Here is a 27,522-nt window from a genome sequence, read left to right on the forward strand (position 1 = left end):
TGTTAATTGGTGAACTAAGATTTCTTATAACGTAGAGTTTTATTTAATGTACATAAAATTAAAAAAATAATTTTATTAAAACACTAAAAGCAATTTCGATACTAATAGCGAGTAAAAATGGAAGCAGCTGAAACCGTGAGCGAGAGAGCAATAAAACCGTCGTTCACTGCTTGAGATAAAACGGTAAAGTGTTGCACCTTAGATGGCGAGAGCCCAACAGCCCAAAGTATCACTAGCTTAAACCTCTGATCTCAATGATATGGGACATATGTTTTTTCCTTTTTTGGTTTTTTATTTTTAGCTTCAATGAGCTTTAAGTTCTGTTTTTAGACTTGAAATCAGAATCTGTGAATTCAGGTTCTTCGTCCTGTGGCTTTTTGTCTAAAATCTTTGCAAGTAACCAGTGTCAATTGAGTTGTATGAAACAGCATGCATAATAAAAATGAATTCTCTGACATCCTTTCAGATTGAGAAACTCCAGGCATTATCTATGACCGTCAAGACTATTTAGATTTACCAAGATGCATGCAATTTCTACCTCGCAAATTTGTAAAATAAATATCTAACGACGCAAACAAATATTTTTGTGGTTTCGTACGATACATATTTGTGTAAGACGTCACAGATAAGAGTGAATGCTCCGAACCCACTGAGAAAGGTAGATCCTTGAGCATGAATGATGAACGGAAGATGCCTTTGTCACGAAAAATAAAAGGAAAATTCAATTTTAAATAAGCTGGAGACAACATGCGATACGCGCGCCATATGTTCGACAAAATTCCCAACTCAAAAAATCAGTTCTTATGGACTTCCCTTATACGTTCCCATGTCCTCCATGGTCAGTTCAGCCGTTCTATTCTTTTATACGCTAGAATGCACCGGAAAGGAGTTCTGCCGTCCAGGTTCACCTTCTCTTCTGTCCTCAATGCTTGTGCTCGCCTTCCAGCACTTCTTGAAGGCAAGCAAGTCCACGCTAGAGTTATACAATCAGGTTTCTTGAGTAACAAGGTTGTACTAACTGCTCTACTTGATGTTTATGCAAAATCAGGATTTGTGTTGGATGCTAGGAAAGTGTTTGATATGGTAGACGAAAAGGATATTGTTAGTTGGACTGCAATGATATGTGGGTACACTAAAATGCAGATGATGGGTGAGGCTCGACGCTTGTTTGATCTCATGGGGGAGCATAATGTTGTTTCTTGTACTGCTATCGTTGCTGGGTATGCCAATTCTGGTGAAATGGAAGCAGCAAAGAAGTTGTATGATAGGATGGTGGAGAAGAATTCAATTACTTGGGTTGCCATGATAGCTGGATATGGGAAGTGTGGTGATGTGGGTGAAGCAAGAAGAGTGTTTGACGAGATAAGAGAACCAAACTCTCTGTGTTGGGCAGCAATGGTGGCGTGTTATGCACAGAATGGTTTTGCAAAGGAAGCTATTGAAATGTACGAGGCAATGAGGGAAGAAAAAGTGAGAATCACAGAGGTGGCAATGGTAGGGGCAATATCTGCTAGTGCCCAACTCGGAGACATGGAAATAGCTAACAAGTTGGAACAACATATAGAAGAAGGATGCTGCGGTAAGCCTCTGTCTTGTGACTTGCATATTATTGCTAAAAGGTTGAAGTTGAGATCTTTTTTCTTGTTTTTGTTCCTTTTCTGATTATATTGTGCGTCTACAATTTCAGATCGGACAGTGTTTGTATCTAATGTGCTGATTCATATGCATGCGAAATGTGGAAGCAAGGAACAAGCATGGAGAGAATTCAATAAAATGAAGGAGAGAGATGTGATTTCTTACAGCACCATGATGTCTGCCCTCGCTGATCATGGTGAGTCGGAAGAAGTTTTGAGTCTCTTCTTGAAGATGCAGAAGGATGGAATAAAACCAAACCATGTTACATTTACCACAGTGCTCAATGCATGTAGTCGAGGAGGGCTGGTCGAAGAAGGATGTAAGCATTTCAAATTGATGGTTAAGAATTTCAGAATCGAACCCTTAAGAGAGCACCTCACTTGCATGGTTGACCTCCTTGGAAGGGCAGGGAAACTTGGACAAGCATACGATCTTGTCAAGGAATATACAGTGGCCACTGATGCAGGAGTTTGGACTGCTCTTCTAGGAGCTTCTAAGATTCATGGTAATGCTGAACTGGGTGAGATTGCAGCCAGACATCTTTTCAAAATGGAGCCAGATAATGCTGGAAATTTAGTACTTATGGCGAATACTTATGCATCATTCGATAAATGGGATAAGGCGGAGACAATGAGGACGATGATGAGTAAATATGGAGAGCGAAAATCAGCTGGTTGTAGCTGGATTTCTAGTCTTACACAAAATGAGCAAATGATGGGTAGAAGCAATTGATAACTGCCTCCATTTCCTTCTCTTCGATTTAGTTAAGATCTCTTGTTTATATTGTCCAATTGAAAATTAAAACGAAGTACCTAACCAAATAATAAGCCCAAAGGTAGCCTCAAAATATTAGAACATGTAACTGTTTGTAGGACTAGTTACTTTGTTTTTCAACAAAAAATGTGCTTTAACTCGTATAATACAAATGGTTGAAGACAAATGATAATTACCTAAATTCTATTCTCTGCTTCTCAATTGACTTGTTTATAACATGTAAGACAGGATTAAATACAGTATCTAATCATCGGAAATCAAAGCTGCAAAATACAACATTGCCGCTTGATTTCACTATTCCAAAACAATGCCAATTGTTACTCTTCTTTTTGACATTACTTGTTTTGCCAGACAAGACAACAAGGATCTCATGTTGGCACCACTGTTTATGTCTTCAAGGGAGCCTTCTTCTCTCTATCAGATATTCGAGCAGGAGCTGTTGAATGTGATTTGAAACGGCCTCTCCCTCCTTCCTCTTTTTCCTGTAACATACAAATTATAATAGTTCAATAGCACTTCATTAAAAGTACACTTAACAGAATTGTTAAACAATTTGTGACTCAATTCAATTACCAAAAGTATAGAAACCTGAAATCAAAATTGACATTAAGCAATTGCTTTTTTAATTCAAATGTCAGCCATATTCCAATCAATAACACAATGATATACCCTGAACTACAAGCAATGCATTTATGGAATTCAAAATGGATTCTGATGAAATGATCCAATGATGTGATAAACGTAAAAAATATGAAGCCTTGAGCAATTACTTCGCAGCTTTTATTGTTGGTTATCCATAATTCATAAGCTCCATTGTCTCAGGGAACATATGGTAATTATTATCTATGAACAGAATACTTTTAACTTCATTTCTTTCTTTTGTCTGAACCAAGATATTGATGATACGTTACTTTTTGGTTTTGGAGTAAAAAGAGTCCTGTAGTTGCTAATGATAAATTACTTAGCAATATGTGAAAGAAATTTCCTTCCAGAATTTAATAGTTAGCCACACCTTTTTCTTGACAATCTGAACCACATCCTCGTCTTGAAGAACATGCGAAAGACCACAATGTTGAGGATAGTGTCTTGCACTTGTGCCCCAAACTAGCACATACTTGACATCCTTTACCAAACTCCTATGTATGTGGTTACAGAAATCTTCAACCGTGCAACCACCTCTATCCTATTTAATCCCAAGAAAAAGGAAAAAATGAAGAAAAATAGAGTAGCTGTTAAGTCCATCATATACATACATCAATAGCAGATATTTGCAATCATAGAAGAAAACATGTGAACTTATTTCAGAAAAAAAAAAACATGTGAACTTACAACTGAGAGAACAACAGGATCTGTGAAATCAGGTTGCTGGCCTTGAGGCTTTGTATAGACTCTCACAAGGCCCATCTCATCCCACATCTTTGCAAGTAATCTGTCTAAGTTCAGCTGTATCAAGCAACATGCAACATGCAAATAAATTCTCCCAAATCATTCATGGAATAAGATCAGGTGTTGTATATTTCCAAGATTATTTAGATTCACCAATATGCAATTCTAGGTCAGAATCCATTTGAGAACTTCTAGGGAGAAATATATCCATGAGAAACAGTAATAAACATTTAATTGTATAAAACAAGTATTTCTTTTTTCACCAGCAAAAAAGAAATGAATTACTAGGAGTCCCAAGAAAGCTTTATAAGGGATTAGAGGATTCTGTCGTTGTCACATGTTGCAAACAGACAAATGTGACCTTGAGCCATGCCTCAGTTTAAATTCAACAAGAACTAGAAATGAAGAACCTGCCTTAAGATTGCAACTAATGACGACTGAATTTGGTTGTCGGGCTAACTTATCCACATCATCGATACCAATAACATCAATCTTATTGTAAACATATATACACTTCATGTATTTTCGGTTTCCCTCAATAACATCTATAAGATCATCCACTGTAGCATCCTCACGAAATAGCACCTGCAAAATAATCCATTCGCAAAGTAGCCGTGTCATTAGACTGGCAGAGGATAGCATGGCAGGTACAAATTTTTGGCCCTATCATAGCTTACCCTGTCATCCTACCTACAACTCAGGCGTCAACTGGGCATCCAAATACTAACAATATGAGAGAGAAAAAGCAGAAGAGAGAGAGACACTCCTATCCTCCTAACAAAGAATAAGTATCGTTTTTTAACGCAATTTGACTGGAACTTTTCCAAAAAGATCTGAAACAGATTGCACACCTCTGCATTGTGAATTTTGTATTCATGCAGAATTTGGTAACAAAGTTTCTCATCAACATGAGTCAAGGGTAGAGTACTGTTGAAAGAAATGCCCCCGGTTTTTTTCTTCTTGAAATAAATCTGTCAATGAAGTAGAAAATAAAGCTAATAATCAGTAATCCAATATACAGAGATGTTGGGGGGAAACTTTAAGAAACATGAGGATACATTTTCTACAAGAAAAAGGCAAATCAATGTATCATCAAACAAAACCTTACAGGAAACTAGGCTACCCTGTAGAAAAAGCTAAGATTGGAATTATAGACTAACAGTATAACCTCAAGAAATTCTAAAACAAATATTGGATGCATTCAAATCGTTGGAAATAGAATATTGATAATTTTGAAAGAAACAAATGATGATTCAAATTGAGAAAAACATCCTAACTAGACTTACTTGAGGTGGTCTCTTATTCAAGCGCAAACCCACAGCTTCCAGTTCCCTCGTCAATATTTGCCGGTGCCCTTCACTCTTGAAGGTTCAAACGTGAAGATGTCAGGAAAACAGTTCCAAATCACCGAGAACAACAGCAATAAATATAACTACTAACAAGGGAAAGTTAATGCATACTCCCAAAAAAAAAAAAATACTTTCAGGCAATGAAGCTTCCGAAGCTGGGATGTCCTACTTACATATCACAGAAATCTCTTAACTAATTTAATATGCTTAAAATCTAACATTTACAACGTGAAGAAGTAGAAAGAATGAACATATTGAGGTACATGGACAAGTTGAACTAGCCATTAACATTTTAAATAACCACAAGAGATGTGAATGAATCCTTGTTAAAACAAAGGTCACAGAAGACCAGCAGATCAACTCTTCTCTCTTTCCCCTGTGTTCTTGAAGAATTAGTAAAAAGGTACCCAGGACATTATTTTGCATCTTATTAAGAGGAAATGAAAATTAAATACCCAGGAATTTCAATAAAGTCCTGTACCTATATTGTAAGTCATACTACAATTTTCATTTCCGCAAATTTTTCATTTTGGAGAACAAATTTGAACTCTAGGTCTTAGTGAACAATACTAAAATCTCATGCAATCCATGTCAATAGGTGAGAAATCAAACAAATTTGAACTCTAGTTCTTAGTGAACAACACTAAAATCTCCATGCAATCCATGTCAATAGGTGAGAAATCAAGAAATTTACTAGAGAGAATAATGGTCCATCAGAAAGGAAAACATCACAGTTAAAAAACATAAATACTCACTTTTGATGCATCAAGGACCATCAACACAAGGTCTGAGGACTTTGAAACAGCAATAACCTGAAACATAAAGTCTCATAAAACTTCATGGATTATGATGATAAGCTATCAACATAGGCAAAAAAGATATAAAGGAAAGAACCTAGTGCTAATCCAACAGTCAATGCCAACATAATAATATTTATAACATTTATCAATTGCTATTTAACAAAGATTTCATTAGGATTTTCATTTTTTTCATCCAAGTAATAAATTAATAGTTCCTAAAAAAAATCAATCTTAAGATAAACGGATAATGACATTTTTACCTGCCTCCCTCGTCCCTTTCCTTCAGAAGCACCTTCAATAATCCCAGGAAGATCAAGCAGCTGAATCTTAGTATCATTGTAATGAATTATCCCAGGGATACAGGTAAGCGTTGTGAATTCATAAGATGCAGCTTCTGAGTGGGTGCCTGTTAGCATGGTTAAAAGGGTTGACTTCCCCACACTGAACCACAAGTACAGATGTCAGCTTCAACCGTACTAACAATGGTACAGCAGCAATACCATCAATATTATCACTTCAATAACCTTTTAAAGTCACATGCAAACTAGTAAATGAATCCTGTTCTGCATCACATCAGCCATGAGCACTTTACGTGTTTCTGTTTGAGCATGCATGCGCACATGCATCTATACATAAACTATGTGAAGTTGGTATTACTGAGCATGCATGCCTAGATTCACAAAGCAAGAAACTATCCTCATCTATTTCATATAATTCAAAAGGAGCTAAAAGTTAAGTTTTATGTATTGCCAAAAATCAATGTCCTATAGCCTGTGAAAAAAACAGCTGAAAGCAAATTGTTCTTGAAATGGCCACTACTAAAATTGTGGGACAAAGGTCCATCAAACTTCAAATTTGAAAGCACTCCCCCTATTTTGGTGACAGGTTTTACATAAAAAATTGGAAGGTGCATATGGAATTCAACTTTGCATTAAAACAAGACAAGAGGTCATTAAGGTGACAGACCTTGGAAATCCTATAAGAGCAACCCTTCCATGACCAAATTTTGTAACTTCAAAACCTTCCCCACCTCCACTTGAACCCTGATAGATAAATTTAAAGAAAATATTTTAGGAGAAACAGATGATGACAAGTTGGAGGAAAAGAATGGAAGATACAACCTCCCACTAGCCAGAAAAGGTTACATGTCTACAGTCCATAGTTTGTCATTCATGAAACATTAAATGCAAGACTTGGCACATTTCCTGACACAAGCACCTCAGAAGTCGCCGGTAAAGGGAATGCAATTGGAATCCAGAGAATGATTCTACAGGTTTCTTTATTATGTTTTTAAGCAGGTGTTAAATTAAAAACACAAATATGCCATAAAACCATTTATAATATCAAAAAACAATAACCAATAATTTTTAATTCAAGAAACAGCTTAGTAATCAGTAAAGTAGGTGCCATTACAAGGTTCCCACAATAATCATAATCCTTGTAATCGAAACTATATCAGTGGCGAGGTTCCACATTATCCTATTGTTTCTACTCAAAATTTAGCGAGCCTCAGATTGCACAAATATGAAAGTAATTTCTAGTTAAAAGATCATTTAAGCTTGTAATCAGGCACTAAACACAGAAAATAAAGGAATTTTTTTTTTTATTTCCCTTTCTTTTCTCAGTTTGTTACACCATTCACCAGGCAAATAAATCTTACGCAGCTGTGATAGTGTTCTGAAGTCACTAGTGAGAATTTGCAGACAAGATAACCAATCAGAAATAGATAGATCCATCTAGTTTAACATTGTGAATTCTCAAACTAGTTCACAGAAATATGAAATTCAAAATTCACTAATGTTATTGAAGGATTTATACTATTGGTCCACGAGAAGAGGAGGATATGCAAATATACTCATACAAAATTCTTATGTTTAACCGAGTAAATAAAGTTAATGCATGACATGTTACTTATGCATCTGACCTCATAGTTCTGAATTTCTGATTATGAACTCAAGCAAAAGGACCAAGTAAAGAAAGGAAAGTGAAAAGAGCATGAAATAGATGTATGTTAATCATACAATTTTTGCATCCACCAAAGAAACGATAAGAAATGCTTATGAGTATAGATATAAATTTAATGATTTCAAAATATATCTGATTCACATAATAAGCTTTCATACTTTTGGAGGCTCCAATAGCTGCGTCCTTAACTTTGCAATCTTTGCTTTGAGCTGACCAAGATGATACTCTGCATACCCAGAAGGTAGAGAAAGAGACAGAGAGGAAATAAATGGATTAACCACGCAGGAATACACAGGATAGCAAAGAATAGTGAAACTATAACCGCAATAGATAGACATGAAGAAGAATCTGTTAGACAAAGAGATATTCATATAAAATATACAAAGAAAACCTGTGGCTTTATTTTTCTGGGTCCGGGCCATCTCGGCCTCAATTTCTTTAATCTTCTCAATGATCCCCATTTTCCTTTGATTTTAGCTGCTAATACCAAGCCAAACAACAAAAAGGTGGAAGTTGAGATTTCAAATGCTGTAGTACCACTATATGAACCACTCCAAGTTAGAACCAAAGGAAGGAAATTTTGATTAACATGGAGACCAAGACCAAATATTGAGGCCTAACCAGATACATAAATACCAACAAACAAAATCAAATCAATCAAAGCAACAGAGAATAGAAGATCAAAAGTTAGAATTAGGGTCCTAGTGTCTGCATGCTTCCCTTTCCATGGAATTCGATGGCAACCCAAGTAACAAACAAGAAAATATATTTTGAAAAGAGTAATTATGTAATTAAATTTAAATCCTCGAATTCTACCTTTGCGGCGATAGTAATTAAAGCAAAGCATTGTAGAGAATTGAATCGCCGTTAGATATTCAGGAAAAAAATGAGAAGGCAAAAGGACAGAAGAGGGAGAGAAAGAGAGAGAGAGAGAGAGAGAGAGAGAGAGAGAGAGAGCAGACGTCCTACCGGAAAAGCGATCCAGAGGTGAGATGAGATGCTGGCTGCTACTGGTACTGCTAAAGCGAAGTAACAATGGAATGATTTACGGTAGGGCTTAGAGAATACAGATCAAACTGAATTTCCATGGATTTATAGCCCACAGGGCGCCTGCTGATCATGGCCCATTCTGGTAAATCAATATTAGATTTAGAGAGTAGGCTGCGCAGGGATTATATAATCAAGGATATAATTTGATATATTGTTGTAATCAATTATGGTAATAATTAATTATAGTATAATTTTTAATTTTTCTTTTACACAGTTAACAAAAATATAATATACATTCTCTATAATATGGCTTGAGTTCCCGAAACAATAAAATTTTTAATTTTTATAAAATTTAAGACTCCTACAAAAATCTTTAACAATACAATTAAATTTTAATTAAGGCAATTTTTTTTTATCATACTACAATTTCAAGTTAGTACTAGAATTGAAATAATCTTGTAAAGCAATCTTGTCTTCTAAAATAATGTATATATTTCAAATTATTGTTAAGTCAAGTTGATAATTAAGTATGAATTTAAAATAAAAATAATAATTTAGTATTTTATGCGGCACTAAATTTCTTATTTAGAAAAAAAAAAAAAAAAAATCCTCAAACGGAATGTCCATATTCTAATTGAAATCAGAGTTACACTATGTATGTAAATCTCACAGGAATTTCTTAAAAATAGTACAAGAGAAGTATCCTTTATTCCAGATTTAGACAGCTAAAACCTGTAATATTTACAGTTCTACAAGTAACCTGACCTACTACTTTCAACTACACTTCTACCACCCACACCGACTTCAACCAGCTTGCTCGAGCTAACATTTGGGGGAACCTGTGCCTGCATCTCAGCAAGCTGCCTCACTCGTAACAAAATTGGTGCAGGAATAGGCACCGAAGCATGTTTCCGAGAATTTGCCTGTGCATTATTCACCAAAGATTAGGCTCATTTCAATTTAGAATTGAAAACATCAATGCAGTTTCAATAACATATAAATAAGAGAAAATTTTGATTGCTCACCCCTTTGTCTGAAGGTGCCTGAGCAAAGCTAGCTTTTAGTAGGTTCCGCCACTTGTCCTTCAAAGTGAAAAAGAAAAAATCTATCAGCAGAAAAATATTTCCACTTGCCACAATCAATCCATATGGTCTGTAGTGCTTTGGAAACACATTTGACTCCAGTGAAGAAAACTTATTCGGAGATATGGAACTTAGAAACAGACTGTGATAGATGTACCTTAAGATCCACTGAGGTACGATATGAATAAGATGCAAAGGCAAGTTTTTTGATCTCAGACCACCTTCCAGCTCCATACCTAGACACACCCTCGACTAGTTTCATAACCTCAGAGAGAGTCCAAGCTCGATGATGCTTCCTTCTAAGTCCACCTTTGGAAGTAGGCACAGTAGCTACATTATCATCTGAAGTATCTCCAGATGAATCTACATGTCTATAGCCCACATTGCGCCCCTCAACTGTGCCCACTACTGAGATTTGTCTATTTTTATCAGGTTCAGCAACAAACTAGCGTGGAAACAAGATATCCAATCAGCAAAAATATCATATCAGGCAGCAGATAATTTGAAATATAAGATAACATTCTAGAGAAATTACACGATCAACAGTCCACTCTCTCTCTCTCTCTCTTTCCATGAATGAAAACTCCAATCAATCATGTTAGGCACATTTCAGTCTAATGACAATCTCCCTTAGCCTTTCCTCTTTAAAATGCAAGGTCACTGCTCCAAGATCTTGAATCATATTTAAAAAACAAAGAATATAACCAACTCTCCTAATTTATGCAAATTATTTATTGTTACAAACATAAAGTTATATCTTACATTCCCAGGCCTGATAAACTTTCATAACTACCCATTAACATGCTTCATGTGATTAGTGGTCAGTGTGATTATACTGATACATGTTTATCATATTCCATTTTGACATCCACAAGGCAAGTGAGCCTAAAAGCAATGAAAATACTTTCAATGCAGAAAAATGATCACCAAAAGTCCAAACAAACTATGATAAACATGGAAGAATCCCAGGATGGACTAAAGTACAAACTGAGAAAGGAATATCAACAATGAAATTATATTGAAGTTATTAAACAAAACTTTGTACAGGCTTCAACCAAATAAAACACCAAAACAATGCGTAAAAGCCAATTCAGCAAATGAAACAAGCATATGTTCACCTAACAGACATATATTCTTACTGGTTGCTGAATCTGGGCGGAAGTAGATTTGACTTTGACAACACTGTCGCTGGTCTCGCTATTTGATTGAGGAGCATGCACATCAAAGCCTTTCTTTATGAATGTAGACTTCATACCCATGTAACTGGGATGGAATTTCTACAAAATACAATTCAAATTCCATCAATTATCTTATGAATAAGAATTACAATAATGATTTAATAGAATACAGTTACACATTCAGATTTCTCTTGCAATAAAAAATTCCATGTTTGAATCAAAATTGGGCTCGATCTCTCGTAAGTATCCAATGTCTTGCACACGTGTATGTATTTCTCATGGAAAGTATGTGTTTCTGTGGGGATGGAATAGAGGGAGGGGGTCCACCAATATTGATTTATATATATATATATATATATATATATATATATATATATATAAAGAGTAGATTAGTCTGCTTAAGCTTTTAGGAAGACCATTCAAATTTTATTATTTATCATGGTATCAAAGTAAGAAACAGTGCTAAAATCCTGCCTGCAGCACCATTTATATTAATTAATTTCGGCATAAAGTAAGGTGGACCTGTGATCGATCCGTGCTTAGCAACCCAGCACACTTGTGCTTGAGGGGCTTATTCATATATAAATAACAGAATGGGTCATTTACTACAAGTTCAAACTTTTAGAAAAATTGATTCAACTCTATTATTCAATAACCCTGAAACTACTTAAATTTGTTGAGTGAAAAAATGAGAGGGAGAGAGAGAGAGGACGGGGTGGAGGGCAAAATTAACTGTAAAACTACTGTCAAGCTTGTACAACAGTACAAACTCAGGCAGAATCAGATGTGGATACCAATAAAATAGGTGATCAATTTAGTAGCAAGGTGAGTTTGGTGAATAAAGAAAAGTAATGTACTTTAAACAGTATTTTTAGTTTGAAAAGTTTTAAGAGGGACAAAAAAATCTAAAATGTAGTTCATGAAATTCAGATTTTCATACCATAAGAGCCATAATATTTTTTCTTGGACGGCTTCTTCTTATCCGACAAACACATGGAACCTGAATCCCAGATCCCCCAAGGGACTCCACCCTCGTAACAACAGTTCTTCCATCTGACAAGACATTTCTAACAGGCCTGACATGAGATTTTGGGGTCAATAGCCCAACCCCTGAAAATTTTCCTGAAGCAGTTAACTTCCCACAGTGATCTTTTGGTTCTGCTTCTGAAAGTTCTTCGATATATCTCCTTGTGGGCTTTCTAACTCTTTTTGCAGCTCTTTCTTCTAAGTGAACATCTCCGCTTCCATGCTCAAAATCTATTCCATAGTTTTCCAATCTCTTCTCCAAAACATTCTGACAGTCCTCCATTTTATCACTTGAACCATTTACTGAAGCTTTGGAATTGTCACTACTGGTCCCCTCAGCTTGGTCCTCGGCTACAGCACCATTCACATTGTTACAGCTTTCTTCCTTTCCTTTGTTCACCAATTTGTTATCCTTAATTATAAAACTTGTGGTTGAAACATCACAAGAATTAGTCAATCCCATGGCAATCCTTCTTTTAAGCCATTGCTTATCTTTGACAGTAGTTTCTCGTCCAAAGGTTGCTTTAAATGTTTCATGAAGTTCTTTAATTGATAGATTGTCCAAACATATTTCCCCTTGTACTTTAGAAAAATCAGGTTTTGAACTAGCATAGACACCAGAAGTTGATGGTCCACCTTCTCTTGGTTCATCTGCATGGTTAAAGCACTCCCCAACACAACTGGGTTGAGTAGAATGACTGCCGGCTGAACTCCGTGCTAAGGAAGGAAGAATTTCCTGCAAGGGAAATTCAGATTGGAGCTTCTCATCAATATCAGACAATTTATCAAGCTGATCAGAACACTTGCTGTCTACATTCATATAAGCAGAAAAATGATCAGGAGATCCATGTGCTAAGCGGAGCCTCTCTTCCTGTTTGACCTTTTGCAAGATCTCCTCGATGTACTACAAGAGATTTTATGTCCAAGTAGGATCCAAGAAATTAATGGTTAAATTAATGCCATAATAAATTCAAGCCAATCTCATGTTTGCTGACACCAGAAACATCAAAGGAAAATGGTTTTTTTGTGACAGCAGTTCCAGTGAGAAAAATACTAGTCATGGATATCAAGAAAACTGAGATACCTCAAGTCGCGCATTTAATTTTTCTGCACTAGCTTCTGTATTCTCAGCTTGTGATAAACCTGCCATATAGTGCTCATTAAGACAAGGAAAATGTATATAATTTAACAATACAGAAAATAAAAATGTTTGGACAAATATGGAAATAGCTAGACGAAAGTTGGGACAGCAGCCCAGCAAGAATAAAATTAAATTCATAATGCCCTAGAAGGCCAAATTTAATAACAGAGTCAGCATCTAAGAACTGTTTTTTTTTTTAAATAAACATAGAGATCAGCATCTAAGGACTTTTATGCAAATTTTAACATGTCCTAATAACAGACCCATTTCACTTATGCTTCCTGCGTGTCAAATTTAGCTGATCAGTTGATTCTCAGTTTCTTTTTTTTTTTTCCCAAGAGAGGTCCTCTCTGGTACCTGCAATATGAAATGAGTATATATGCTAATTTTTGTTCAAAAGAATGGCCAGATAGATAAAAGTGATTCCAGAGAGGAATGTTTATGTACTTATGCTTTTTATGAATTTTTATCAAAATTTTTATTTAGATCTTCTGAAAAAAAGTTTATTTAGGAAATATTAAGAGAAAAGTTACTAGTATAGGTTTATCAGCACACTTATTTAGTTGCTACTATTTAGGCTATGTTTGAAATTTCTGAAATTTATTTAGAAATTTATACTTATTCTAACAAGAAGAGATGAAAATTGAGCTCGTAGGAAATTTTCAATATTTAAACTCAAATTTTGACATTGTAGATTGCAATCGAACTCATAGTTAAATTGAGCCTGAAATTTAAAATGAAGTTGATAAAAATTCTCGATTTGTTCCAAAAATTGCCTTAGAATTCTATATATAATAGGTGTAGCAATATATGAAAAGAATTAGAAGTTTACTACATATCTCTAAAATTATTACTGCATATATTTAAAATTTATTACTGTATATTTGTAGGAGTTATTACTGCATATCTCTAGATTTTATTACTGTAATTTTTAAAAATTTATTGCTATTGATTATGTAACCATTTACTCCTAAAATTAGGAAGAGAAATAGGCATGTAAAACAAAATAAATTCAGCATTTTGTACCAACTGAGTATAACAGAAAAAAAAAAAAAAAAAAAAATCTTCTTTTTCCCATCTGCGTTCATGGTATCAAAGCCATGGCTTAGCTAGCCTGGCCTAAATACATTTTTTCTCTTTTTTATGTTGAATTTTTTTTTTTTCTCTTTTGATAGCACAAACTATCATGCCTGGAACAATGAGGATAGGCAACACCACTTCTAAAAGGCTTTCCACTCCACCACTGAGTAGAATGGGAACACAAAAACTGTTGATGCAACACCTTCATTCAGTAAGAAACAGTTATAACCACTGTATAAATTTTTTTAGTCCACACAATTCTCTAATCTTGTACCTTTCTCTTGTTCCTTAGCCCAGAAAGGTAATTATCTTCAATTTGTTGTCTTTAATGCGTTAGCTATTTCCATTTATTCATGAATAATAGATTCAAGTGGCACAGATCATATAATAGGTTGTTCTAAATTGTTTTCTTCTTATAGTCCTTGTGCAGGCAATTACCGATGGCTCACTCTCAGCAATAGCAGGAAAAGGGTCAATTGTCATATCTAATATTCTTGTTCTTCATGATGTCCTTCACGTTCTAAATCTTTCCTGTAATCTTTTATTTGTCAGTAAAATAACTCGATACTTAAGGTATTATGCTAAATTTCTTTCAAACTGTTTTGAATTTCAGGATCTATATACAGGGATGATGATTGACAATGCTAAGGAACATGGAGGTCTCTATTACTTTGATGACAAAAAGTCTTGGAGCATGCTTTAATTCTACTAGTGATGAAATAATGGTATGACACCATATCTAACCCTAACTTTCAATATTTAAATATTTGTTCCCAAATTTGTTCCATAATAAAGATTTATCATCATTTTAATATAATATTTGTCAATTAGCTAAACACCATCGTGCATCCTTTCCTATTCAACCATATAAACCATCTATGCATTTTTCTCTCATTTATAATGATGTGTAGGGACTTTCTAGGACATTAACCAACTCCGAGAAAAAATGGTGTATAACATTTATTGATGATCATACATGTCTAAGTTGAGTTTATCTACTTAAAGAAAAATATGAAGCAGAACATGTTTTCAAAAAGTTTTATAATATGGTTGAGACCCAATTCCAAACAAAAATTCGTGTGTTTTGGAGTGACAATGGAAAGAAATATTGTAATAAAATTTTAGAGTTGTTTTCTTAAAAAAAAAAAGAATTGTCCATCACAACTCTTGCAATGACATTCATCAACAAAATGGAATAGCAGAAAGAAAAAATAGGCGCCTTCTAGAAATAGCTAGGTCTTTGATGTTTACCACTAATGTACCTAAATACTTATGGGGAGAAGCAATTCTTACTGTTATATATCTGACCAACAGGATGCCATCAAGAACTTTGAAGTTTCAGACACCTCTGACATTTTTTAAAAAATCATTTTCAGTGTCTCGACTAACCTCATATTTATTGTTAAGAGTCTTTAAATGTATTGCATTCGTTCATATACATAATCATAATAGAGATAAGTTAGATCAATGAGCAATAAAAAATATTTTTTAGGATATTCTCCCACACAAAAGAGTATAAATGGTTTGATCCTACCAGAAAAAAATATTTTTCCATAATGGATGTTACATTTTTTTAATTCCAAAGCTTTTTTAGTCATTCTCTTCAAGTGCATTCTGACTCTCTAGACCTCCCCATTGCTCTTAGGAAATGAACTCGATCATGTATTCAACGCTTTTTATCAAATTTTGAGTCTTATAAGAACCTATAATCTTCTTACTATACTTTTGTCTCACAATTGTCTAATGTGGATATACCTAAGTGTATACAGGAAGCACTAAAAGTTCCTAAATGGATGAAGCCTGTTCTTGAAGAGATGAAGGCCCTAGAGAAGAATGATACTTGGGAGACTACTGGTTTGCCTAAAGGAAAATTGATTGCTGGGTGCAAATGGATTTTCATTGTAAAATTCAACTCCGATGGATCCTTAGAACGCTATAAAACAAAGTTAGTAGCATAAGCATTTACATAGACATATGGAGTTGGGAGATGTTTGTCCCTATTGCCAAATTAAATACTATTTGAGTGTTATTCTCTGTAACTGTGAATTTATAGTGATCACTATTGCAATTGGATGTTAACATGCATCCCTCAACGAGAGCTAGAAGAGAAAACCTATATGGATGCTCCGCCTGGCTTTGAAGAGAAGTTTAGAGGGAAAACCCGTAAGCTGAAGAAATCTTGACTGAAGCAATCTCCCGGAACTTGATTCGAGAGATATACCAACTTTGTTAAAAAAGAAGGATATCGTCAAAGACAATCTGATCATACAATGTTTATAAAACACACTGGCGATGGAAAGATAACTGTCTTGATTGTACACGTAGATGATATAATACTTACTGGGAAAGATGATGATGAGATCTCTAGGTTGAAAAAAACATCTTGCCAAAGAATTTGAAATTAAAAATTTTGGGCCTTTACACTACTCTTGGGTATAGAAATTGGAAGGTCAAAGATGGAATTTTCTGTATCACAAAAAAAGTATGTTTTTGACTTATTAAAGGAGACAAGCATGAGCGGTTACAAACCAAGTGATACACCCGTGGATCCTAATAAGAAGTTGGGAGATGCTCCTAATGAAGTTCTAATTGATAAAGTTAGATATCAATGTCTTGTAGGAAAACTCATTTATTTGTTTCATACAAGACTTGATATCGCCTTTGCAGTTAGCGTCGTGAGTCAATTTATGCACTCACCTTATGAGAAATATCTGAAAGTTGTATACAAGATTCTTAAGGATTTACAAAGTACATCGAGAAAGGGGTTGTTGTTCAAGAAAAGTATAAAAAGAGTATAGAAGTCTTCACAAATGCAAATTGGACAAGTTCAATTTCCAATAGCCGATCAATCTCTAGCTACTGTACGTTCTTATAGGGAAATTTGGTTACTTGGCGAAGTAAGAAGCAAAGTGTGATTGTTAGAAGTAGTATACAAGCTGAGTATAGAGTTATGACAAATGGAGTTTGTGAGGCATTATGAATTAAAATGAGTACTTGAAGAATTAAGATTAGATGCAGAAACACCTATGAGACTATTTTGTGATAACAAATAAGCTATAAACATTGCGTACAACCTAATTCAACATGATCGTACAAATCACATTGACATTGATAGGCATTTCATTAAACAAAAGTTGGAGAATAGAGTTACTCGTATGCTGTTTGTGACTTCTGTACAACAAACAACTAATGTTTTTACCAAGGGACATTTCAGACCAAAGTTTGAATCTTTCATTGACAAGTTGGCAATTATCAATATTTATGCACCAACTTGAGGGGGAGTGTGAAAATATATGAAAAACATAAGAAATTAACTGCATATCTCTAAAATTATCACTGTCTATCTTTAGAATTTATTGTTGCATATTTGTAGGAATTATTACTACATATCTGTAGGATTTATTACTATAATTTTTAAAAAGTTATTGTTATTGATTGTGTAGTCATTTATTCCTAAAATTAAGAAGATAAATAAAAATGTAAAATTCTATAAATTCAACATTTTTTACCAACAAAATATAACAGAAAATAAAGAAGAAAAAATCTTCTTTTTCCCATCTGCGTTTAGTAGGGCATTTAGAAACCCTATAAATAGATAGATGTGTACATTATCCACATATTTCTCATGATTGAACGCCTGCAGACTCTATGATTGTGGTTTGTATTTTTATCCCAATTATTGTGGATCACAATCATATAAGGGTAAATTACATAACGACCTTTTTGTTTAGCTTGTATCATGGTTTCCCCCTAGAGATTAAGAATTTATACTTTCTCCTCTAATGCGCATATCACCTAATCCTAACAAATTTAGCAGTTGGGTAGAATAGAAGAAGACTGATGGAACGTGCAAATCATATGGAAAGCCGCAAGTTCTTGGAGAACTACTACCTTCAACCTCTGCTTCTGAATAGGACTCTTGGCTTTTCCTAATAACTACTAGGCTAGCCCGACGTATTAGAATTCCTTCTAGCATAAGATTTTCCTTTATCTTAAATTAGGAAGTTGGTCCAGGTATGAGCAATGCTCCTCGTAGATACCTATTCTACTAGTTAACAACCATTTGAAAATTATTCTTAATTTTAGAGAATTCTCTAAGAGATCCTAGGGTTCTCTTTGACAAGCCCAATCATAGGCCACCAAGATTGCAAATCTAACAAGCAAGCTTCACAATTGCCAAAAGACTTCGCCTTGGTAGAATTTGACTTGATCCCAGGCTAGGGAATGTAAGAACCCCTTAATGTTACCAACCAATCAATTGTTAGTTGACTTCCTGCTGTCTCATCCTATTAATTTAAAAACCCAAAATATTCTTTATAATTATTTGACAAAAAATTCATTTTATTCTCCTACTTACACTCCCTAGTTATGGGTCTCTATTACTTCTAAAATCCAAAAGTGTATATAACTATTATAAAAAAGAATTCACAACTAGATATTCTTTACTTGATTTACTACTACATTAATAAGCACAATGCTTGATGAGCAATTCAAAATTTTGTTTCAATTGAATCCTGTAATCATAGAAATCTATTACATAATTTTTTGTTATGAAACATAGATTGGTTTAGTAAAAGAAGGACATCTTATAACTTTATAACTTTATATTATATATACACAAAGATAGTTAAGTCATTTCATAATTTTTATTGAGTTTTGAAGTCTTTAACTAACAAGAAGAGTGCAAAGTGAATATGTCAAAATGTAGGAGGGCATGATAGCCTAAGCTAGGATGGTTAGTGTAATTTACCCTTCATATAACTGTGGATCGGATTTTTCTTTTTTCTTTTTTTTTAATCTTCTATTTCCCTGGTCTGAACCAAAAAGATATCTGTACCATATTTATTTCAAAATAAAATGACACTGTCATTTTTTATAGAACATATTGATACTAGAGATATGCACAACCAAATAAATTACCAGACACCCAATCATAAAGATCAGAAAGCTCCATTGTGGTCAAAGCTTCTTTTTCCGTCCAGAATTGGACAATCACCAATGGAATTTAGTTTTAGAAGGTCCAAATTAACAGAGATCCAGAAAACAAAAAAAAAACTTTAAACAAACCTTCTGAATTCTCCAAATGGGGCATCCCAGAGGACGATACTTCGTTGGGATTACACCCTACCGTCTGCCCAGTCTCTGTAACAATATGCATTACACTCTTGCCATCTTCAAGTAAATCCTTGACCTCCATGATTTCATCATCTGTTGCAGGCACTAATCTCCCATCTCCTTCAACCTAGATATCAGACAAGATAGTATAGATCTAGATCGAACTCAGTACTTCATAATCACAAATTAGTATTATGTTATTTTACGACTCCAGATCTATATTCATAGAATAGAGTGCTGTTTTGTGCTACTTGCAGGATGCAAGATTTGTTGTCGGGTTTATATCGACTAAGATTGTCCAACTTCAATAGTTAGCTTTTGAAGTTTGCTTTTCCTAAGACCCAATCTATCGTATTAGAGCCACCAACCATCTCTCCAGGTTCCAATTGTGCGGTGCAGGTAGTGATGCCAGAATGGCAATGTTTGCCCAAGACAGGGCAAACAGACCTAGTGCAAAGCCTGTCAGTGTGCAGAGCATTGTGGATTGTAATGTACTACTTGAAAGATATAGAACTTAAATGCATCAGAAGTATATGGCTTTTTTTGTGGGGGTTAATATGGGCCTGGACTCTCCAACCTCCATAGGTAGTTTCTAAGATTTGGTTCTTCCAAAACCATATTAAATCATTAACAAGTTGGACATCCTTAGATGCTATGCTTGTTTGATCAATGATTGTGCACATTTTACTATGACCAAGGAATAATTTTAAAGCATGGTCTACAGGCATAAAACTTGATAGAGTTAGGCAGCAACACAGTCCTTAATAAGCTCAACAGACATTTCATATATTAAAACCAAAAACGACATTGATGTGAACACAATTTATGCAAGCAACCACAAGAGGATAACGAAGCAAAAAAATTTCCTTATATTAAATTTACAGGGATATGATTCCAAATCAGAATGCTTTTCACAAAACTCATGCTATTTTTTTAAAAATAAAAACATGTATGTATATTACGTTTTTTTTATAGATAAAAGTAAGAAAATGCATCAAAAAGTGGTATCAATACCACTATTGCCCATTTACAAAAGATTTACATATCAATAAAAATATCGATCACAGCTCCCATGTCATCAAAAGATAAGAGATTGTGACCCAAAAGTATGGATCCAAAACAGTGTATCCATCTATCCTTGATACAAAAGTATCTTCAATGCCTTCAAAAGCTCTATTATTTTTTTCTTTCCAAATAACCTCAAAAGATAGTTAAAAGGAATTAGCTGAGTAACATAATTGTTAGAAACTAAACCATCCCAGGCCATAATCTCATTATAAACTGAGCCGGACATAACCCAATTAATGCCAATCAGATAGACCATGTGCCACAAATTAGCAGTAAAAGGGCACCAAAGAAGGATATGATTGCAACTCTCAGCATCATTTTTGCAAAGGAAACATCTGTTGACCAAAATTTTTCCTCTTTTAATCAAATTATCCAATGTCAGGATCTTCTCCTTAACAGCTTCCCAAGCAAAGAAAGCAATCCTGGGGGGAGCATTAGCTTTCCAAATGGCTTTGTAGGGAAAATATGCAGCAGGTATAGAGTTTGACCAGCCAATGCTAAATGACAACTTATTGAAGAAAGACCGAATAAAGAATATGCCATGTTTCTGCAGTTTCCAAATTAGAGAGTCCGGTCTGTTAACAATTTGAATCCTAGCCATCAGCTGCAAGAACTATCCAAATTCATCCATCTCCCAGTCATTTAAGTTGCGGTTAACAGCAATATTACAAAGGCCCGAGGTATCGAAGGCCTCACTAACCAGAAGGTTTTTTCGTTGTGCAATGGAGTAAATAGTTGGGAAGGCAGATTTAAGGCTGTTTTCAGTGCACCAAGTATCATTCCAGAAATTCACCCTATCACCATTACCAACATTCCAGTAATTATTCATCATCACCTCATTGTAGGTGGCAAGGATCCCCTTCCAAGCACTCGTGCCATGAGTTCTAGTAGGGAAGATAAATCTTCCATTACCATCAAATTTCATCCATTTTATATCCACAATAATCCTCCAAAGGCTGTTGATTTCGTTAAAGTATCTCCAAATCCATTTGTCGTGGAAGGCTTTATTGATAGTTGTGATAGACCTTATCCCGAGGCAACACCTACACATTGGCAGCTTAACCTCATCCCAATTAATCAGATGGTAGGTTCTTTTATTCTCCGTGTCACCCCCAAAGAAATCTGTTCTTTTAGCAATCTTAATTGGAACCTTGAGAACCGAAAGGTAGTATAAAGGGAGGTTGGAGAGCGTACTCTTGATAAGGGTTAATCTGCCTCCTTTAGAGAGGAATCCTCTCTTTCAATTTGCCAATCTTCTGTCAAATAACTCAATAACTGGGTCCCACCCTTTGTGGTCTTTGTATTTCAGGCCAAGAGGAAAGCCAAGATATTTGATTAGAAGTTTTTTCTATTTATTTTAAGGCTCGATACCACCTGAAAACAGAAGAGGATGCATCTCAAGTGCAGAAGGTATTCTGTTTTAGGTTCACAAAAAATTAGAGAGTCATCCGCGAAGAAGAGATGTGTGTTTTCAACTTTTCTCTTCCCATTACTCACTTCAATACCCTTAACCATATTAAGATCCTTTGCTCTCACCAACGACTTGGTAAAGGCCTCCATACGTATGTGACACCAAGGGGGTGTTGCCCCAATACAAAATTATTTATAAATTAGTTAGAACATTTAAAACCCTCTCAATATCATCCCACCCATTCGTATTATGACCCAGAATTAGAGAGTCAAAGGAGTGAAGCCATCTATCTCTAATTCTTCAAATATCCCTCACACACCCATTGAATGCTCTATTGTTCCTCTCTTTCCAAATAACCCAAAAGATAGACAAAGGAATCACAATTTAGAAAACTTAGATCTAATCCCCATCCCCTCCCAAGCCCACAATTCATTTTTTACCGAACCCCCAATCACCCAATTTACACCCGATAAGCTGTACACCATATGCCATAAACTATACGACACCGGACACCAAAGAAGAAGATGGTTGCATGATTCAGCAGCTTCCAAACGAATGTAGCACCCATGTGCCATAATGTGTCCCTCCTCGTCAACTTGTCGATAGTAAGAATGCACTCCCGCTCAACTTTCCAACCAAAAAAAGTAATCCTTGAAGGCGCATTAGCCTTCCAAATTTGTTTGTCAGGAAAATTCTGTCTGTTATCTTCTTTGGACATCAGGTAATCATAAAATGATTTCACGGTGTCATTTTTCCTGAATTTCCAGTAGCCTTATCATTACATGTATCCAAATGGACATCCGTGAGCACTTGTAGAAGCCTTGTATACTCGTCAATCTCCTAGTCATTCAGCTTTCTAAACAAATCAATATCCCACCCGCTTCTCCCATCCCTACCCCTAAACACCTCCTCCACCGCCACATTCTTCCTCAACACTAAATTATAAACTCTTGGATTTTTCAGGCTGCCCCTCCCCAACCACTCATCCTCCCAAGAATTTATAATTTCGCCCCTCCCAATCTTCCATTTAATACCCTCCAAAATAAATTGCCTGTCATCATTTTTTCCTTCTGTTAACCCCCTCCCCCTTGTTGTCTCTCCTTTTGCCCTCATAATTAACTGAAAATTGCAGCCTTCTCAACTCCCTAGCTCTCCCCTCCCCTGATTTTTTTTTTTTCACCTTTTCCTCCACCGCTCCCCCATTACTGTTTTCCATTCTTCTCCTCTCTATTTCAATAAAAATTTCCAACAATTTCTCCCCCAAACCCACAAGGGATACCCCAACCATCATACTAATTTTCTAAATATTTTGGATAATCCAAACAGACCCATTTTAATCAATCTCACCAGGTATTTTTTCAAGCTCCCTGCTGCCTCCCCTCCCACTCTCCTCAAACTCAACATTACAGTCATCAAAATTCTCCTCAATCACCATTAAAGCTAACTCATTACCTTCTTTGGCTGAACAGACCCATACACACTCCATTCCGCCTTCTGATCCACCACTGACACCCTGTGGAACAATTTCGCTTCCCTTCCCGTCGCAACCACCATCCCTTTCTTCTGACCTTTTCATATTCCCACCGAACTCTGTCGAATCTTTGCTCTCCTTGCTGGAAACACCTTCACATGACCCGTCAACCTGCCTCTCACCACCCCCAATCGCCATTCCCGCACCCTCCTTCAAAACCCAACTCTCCGTCTTTTCTCCACCTCTGCTTCTTTTTTTTCCTCATTTTTTCATTCCTAAACCAGTTCGGGAATCCCGATCGAGTTGCGATTCACTGGTCTCCAAACCAGCCGGTCATTTGGGCTTGGGTTGGACCTGAATCTGCTTGGACCGTGTACATCTACCCACTTCCCTTTCTCTAGGCAGGAAAACCTTCGGCCCAATCTCAACCGTTTCTCCAGCCCATCGGCCCGTTATGACCTCTTCCAGACCTAGGTCTCCCAAAAAGATGGACCCCATCTGCATTATGGTGCAATCTCGGTCCACATCGAACTGAACTGGTTTGAATACCGGATGACCCCAAAGCGACCATCTACTCCTCTGTTTTAAGCAAAGTCGGGTCTTCCTGCTGATGCGGATCTTTCTTGCCCTACCCGGTGCAATTCCTGCAATGTTCGTTTGAGGACATCCGTCGCCATCTCCTTCCCTTTCCGGCTGACCCTAACTTCCATTTCTTCTCCACAACAAGGGCAACTAACAAAAAATACTCCAGAAACTAAACACTTTTTTTGGCACCTCCCCGATCTCCTGCCCCACCACCATTTTCCCTCTCCCCTTCAACCATTCTGGTTCCACTAACTTGACTCTTTGTACTTTGAAGATGGACTCCATGAACTGCCACCACTCGGTCGCCTTTTCCCCTTCCAGAATGAAGATTCGTTTAAAGCCCCTATTCCATCAATGGGACCTTCATATAGCACCAGGAACTTCTCTCCCATAATCGAACTCAGGGCTATCCATAGAATCCGCTCCCCACTCCTGCAACTCCTTCCCCATCCTCCCTCCCATTTCTCCCACTAGAACTCCCGTAGACTCCTCATAAGCCAATCAACACCCCTCTCACGGAAGTAAATCGACTTCCGAAATCCTTCCCTATTTTCAAAAACTCTTAGCCCTTCCCCCTCTCCCTTAATGTCGTAAGTCCTCTGCCCTATCCTCAGAAATCTCCGGATTCTCGTAAACATTGCCCATACACAATGACTCTGTCGCGTTCGTGACGACAGCGACAGGGACACACATTACTGTCTAGCTCAGTTACTCAGTCGCTCTCTCTCAGTTTGTATTCATACTTCACAAAACTCATGCTATAATCTATTAGTTTCTCTTATCTCTGGTCCAAGAAATCATTTTAGGCAACTATTCTTTCATACTCATTTCAAGTTTTACCGAGATATTTATTTATTTTTAAAAAAGTTATATTGAGATATTTACGCTTTACAACCAATGTCAATCAAATAACAAACCCGATGCAGAATGTTTAAGCCAATTGATGCACCAAGTTACTAAAGTCCACGGATGTGGAGAGCTATGAACTTATGGGCATCTCAATTGAGTACCAAGAAACTAGTATAGTTGAGCTTTTAAGGTTGGTTCTCATATCAAAGCTAACTATAAAACTCATTTCATAAATGTTTAAGGGGATGGACTTGAGCCCTGTCCAAGCAAAACTGATTAGTAAACACGGAATACCAGAAGCAAAAAGAAAAATAACAATCAGCTAAGGCATCAACTGAATCATCCTGTCAAGAGCCTTGAACATGAGCTCTAACGATTTTAGTAGGTTTGGATGAGAGAAGAAATGAAAGAGATGAGTACCAAGAAACTAGTATAGTTGAGCTTTTAGGGTTGGTTCTAATATCAAAGCTAACTATAAAACTCATTTCATAAATGTTTAAGGGGATGGACTTGAGCCCTGTCCAAGCAAAACTGATTTGTAAACACGGAATACCAGAAGCAAAAAGAAAGATAAACAATCAGCTAAGGCATCACCTGAATCATCCTGTCAAGAGCCTTGAACATGAGCTCTAACGATTTTAGTAGGTTTGGAAGAGAGAAGAAATGAAAGAGATGAGAGTGAGAGACGTAAGGAAGACAGGTAGCTTGAGAGAGATTCAAAAATGGAGGTTTTCTTTAGTCCAATCCCGATACAGTCTGACTGATGTTCCTGTATCTATACATGAGCCTCTGGCCATAACAGCTCTAACTAACCGGTCCCACAATCCTAACTGTCACGATTAGGTACCATAACAACCCCTTTCCCAACTTATTACAAAACCGGACATCTCTGGTAAACCTTTAAAGGTTTCCCAGTACTAACACATCTGTAACTCCATATGCATACACTTTTGGCATGAGAGTAACAGGCCGTGAGTTTCTGTTAGGAAAATAAGCATTACCTTGCTTTCTATGCATAAAGTACAAGCAAACCCATATTTTCAGTAAAGATCAATCACAAAGTATAGAGTAAACAAATTGTTCAGTCTAAGTGAAACAACATTCCCCATGCACAATACAACAAAATATCACTTTTATAGACTGCAAAATCTGCTCAATTCCATAAACATGTATAGGATAAGAGAGTACATCAATCATTTGGTAGGAAGAATTCCATATTTTCATGATCTTAACTGACTGACACCAAGCATGAAAAACATTCCTTACATGATATTTCTGGCTGTATATAAGGAGATTAGCCACTTTCCTTCTTAGAGAATTTTTTTAAGGAAAGCAGCCACATACACATATAAATGTAGAAAAACATAATTCCATGCCTTTCCATATTTTCTATGGGTTTTTTGGTATTTCTATGTTGATAGCAGTAAAATGACAAATTGACAATTGCTTGCTAACATAAGGGATGAGTTCTTATATGCTTCTTTTCCCATTGCAAACAAATTTAAGTATTTTTGCACTCAAAAATAGGTGGTCTCATTTTAATTAAAGACTATTAAAAAGACAACTTCACATAATACTGATGATATAGTTTAAAAAACTATACCCGGACAAGCTTGTACACAACTGGGTTGCCAATCTGCTTTCTTGAAGGCAAAGAAGAGTCATCATTCTTAACACCAAGGTCCTCAAGTTTTCCTTCATAATTTTCGTCAGCTCCGACCAGTGTTGCCATGGAAAATCCACGACATGCAACTCAAATACATACACTGAAATACCACTTTGCAATTGTAAATATTAACAACCAAAAAAAAAAAGATTAAACTCATTCTAATTGTCATGCATATGGATATGGTATGTGTATGTGCAAACAATAGATAATTGCCAATCAAAATCATTGTTAAGGTAAACTGGAAAGAAATTAGACAATAAAAGTAGTGGTGCAGGATGAGCTTCCACAAAATAAAACCAGCAAATCACATATAAGCCTATGCAACGTATAAATTAGGAAAAAAAAAAGAGCTGTTCAAAATCCATTTTCCATTCTAAGCACAATTGCATTACAGTTCAAAAAACTATAAAATTTAAGAAGCCCTAAAGTCTAATATTGCAGATAACAATAACTGAAAGCAAAATACTCTCCTCCAATTGCATATCCACACATACACAGTGTATATACCACCTATGTGGCTATGCATGCATAATATCTCCATAACAAAACCAATTGAAAATCGCATTTCCAAGCTAAATTCAAAAAGAAAATGGAAGGAAATTAGAAGGAATTGGAGAGTTTAATTTCACTCACCATAAGATGATGATGGATAACCGGGTTGACTCAGTATCAACTAGTAAGAAATATACTGAGAAATGAGACAAATTCTTCGGATTATACGCGTCGTAGACAGACTTAACCAAATGAGTTGCCGGAGATTCTCGAAGGAGAAACTTGTAAGATAAGAAAATTGATAATTCTTTTCTTTTAACTTTTTAGGAAATTAAATTAATTATACGATTTCTTCTGTGAGCATAGGCTGTGACTATGCTCCCTCTTGGCTCGCTTTTCCAGCACGCTGACTGAGATACAGTTCCGGATTTGAAGTTACATATTAATTGAATTTTA

At 35.8% G+C, this 27,522-nt stretch overlaps 3 protein-coding genes across 9 annotated transcripts; 1 reads left to right on the forward strand and 2 right to left on the reverse strand.

Annotated features, from left to right (window-relative positions):
* The first annotated feature begins 131 nt into the window (after positions 1-131).
* On the forward strand, positions 132-2,590 carry LOC110818325 (putative pentatricopeptide repeat-containing protein At5g37570). 3 transcript variants are annotated; one of them, XM_022047148.2, is made up of 3 exons: positions 133-958; positions 1,049-1,579; positions 1,688-2,590. In XM_022047148.2, the coding sequence occupies exons 1-3, from the start codon at positions 748-750 to the stop codon at positions 2,365-2,367; spliced, it is 1,422 nt and encodes a 473-aa protein (XP_021902840.1). In that variant the 5' UTR covers positions 133-747; the 3' UTR covers positions 2,368-2,590. The 3 variants fall into 3 exon arrangements, with proteins under 3 accessions (XP_021902839.1, XP_021902840.1, XP_088074390.1); XM_088218264.1 differs by having other exon boundaries at positions 133-902; XM_022047147.2 differs by having other exon boundaries at positions 132-1,579.
* LOC110818326 (P-loop containing nucleoside triphosphate hydrolases superfamily protein) lies at positions 2,460-9,033 on the reverse strand. Of its 3 annotated transcripts, none has more exons than XM_022047149.2 (12): positions 8,879-9,033; positions 8,301-8,386; positions 8,068-8,135; positions 6,911-6,987; positions 6,205-6,385; positions 5,900-5,956; positions 5,082-5,156; positions 4,647-4,766; positions 4,210-4,380; positions 3,739-3,852; positions 3,422-3,592; positions 2,460-2,891 (listed from the first exon to the last, which is right to left on the reverse strand). In XM_022047149.2, the coding sequence occupies exons 2-12, from the start codon at positions 8,368-8,370 to the stop codon at positions 2,796-2,798; spliced, it is 1,200 nt and encodes a 399-aa protein (XP_021902841.1). In that variant the 5' UTR covers positions 8,371-8,386; positions 8,879-9,033; the 3' UTR covers positions 2,460-2,795. The 3 variants fall into 3 exon arrangements, with proteins under 3 accessions (XP_021902841.1, XP_021902842.1, XP_021902843.1); XM_022047150.2 differs by having other exon boundaries at positions 8,301-8,389; positions 8,879-9,007; XM_022047151.2 differs by lacking the exons at positions 6,911-6,987; positions 8,879-9,033 and having other exon boundaries at positions 8,301-8,322.
* Positions 9,034-9,509: 476 nt separating this feature from the next.
* TRFL6 (TRF-like 6) lies at positions 9,510-27,475 on the reverse strand. Of its 3 annotated transcripts, none has more exons than XM_088218261.1 (9): positions 27,208-27,475; positions 26,509-26,671; positions 19,474-19,648; positions 13,270-13,328; positions 12,100-13,089; positions 11,121-11,258; positions 10,139-10,426; positions 9,925-9,981; positions 9,510-9,822 (listed from the first exon to the last, which is right to left on the reverse strand). In XM_088218261.1, exons 2-9 carry the CDS (start codon positions 26,635-26,637, stop codon positions 9,649-9,651), a joined length of 2,010 nt encoding a protein of 669 aa, XP_088074387.1. In that variant the 5' UTR covers positions 26,638-26,671; positions 27,208-27,475; the 3' UTR covers positions 9,510-9,648. The 3 variants fall into 3 exon arrangements, with proteins under 3 accessions (XP_088074387.1, XP_088074388.1, XP_088074389.1); XM_088218262.1 differs by having other exon boundaries at positions 12,100-12,921; positions 27,208-27,474; XM_088218263.1 differs by lacking the exons at positions 19,474-19,648; positions 26,509-26,671; positions 27,208-27,475 and adding an exon at positions 13,590-13,660.
* Between the last annotated feature and the right edge of the window lie 47 nt (positions 27,476-27,522).

This window comes from Carica papaya, chromosome 4 (genome assembly GCF_054855325.1).
Source record: "Carica papaya isolate Zhongbai chromosome 4, ASM5485532v1, whole genome shotgun sequence".
NCBI classification, from domain to species: domain Eukaryota; kingdom Viridiplantae; phylum Streptophyta; class Magnoliopsida; order Brassicales; family Caricaceae; genus Carica; species Carica papaya.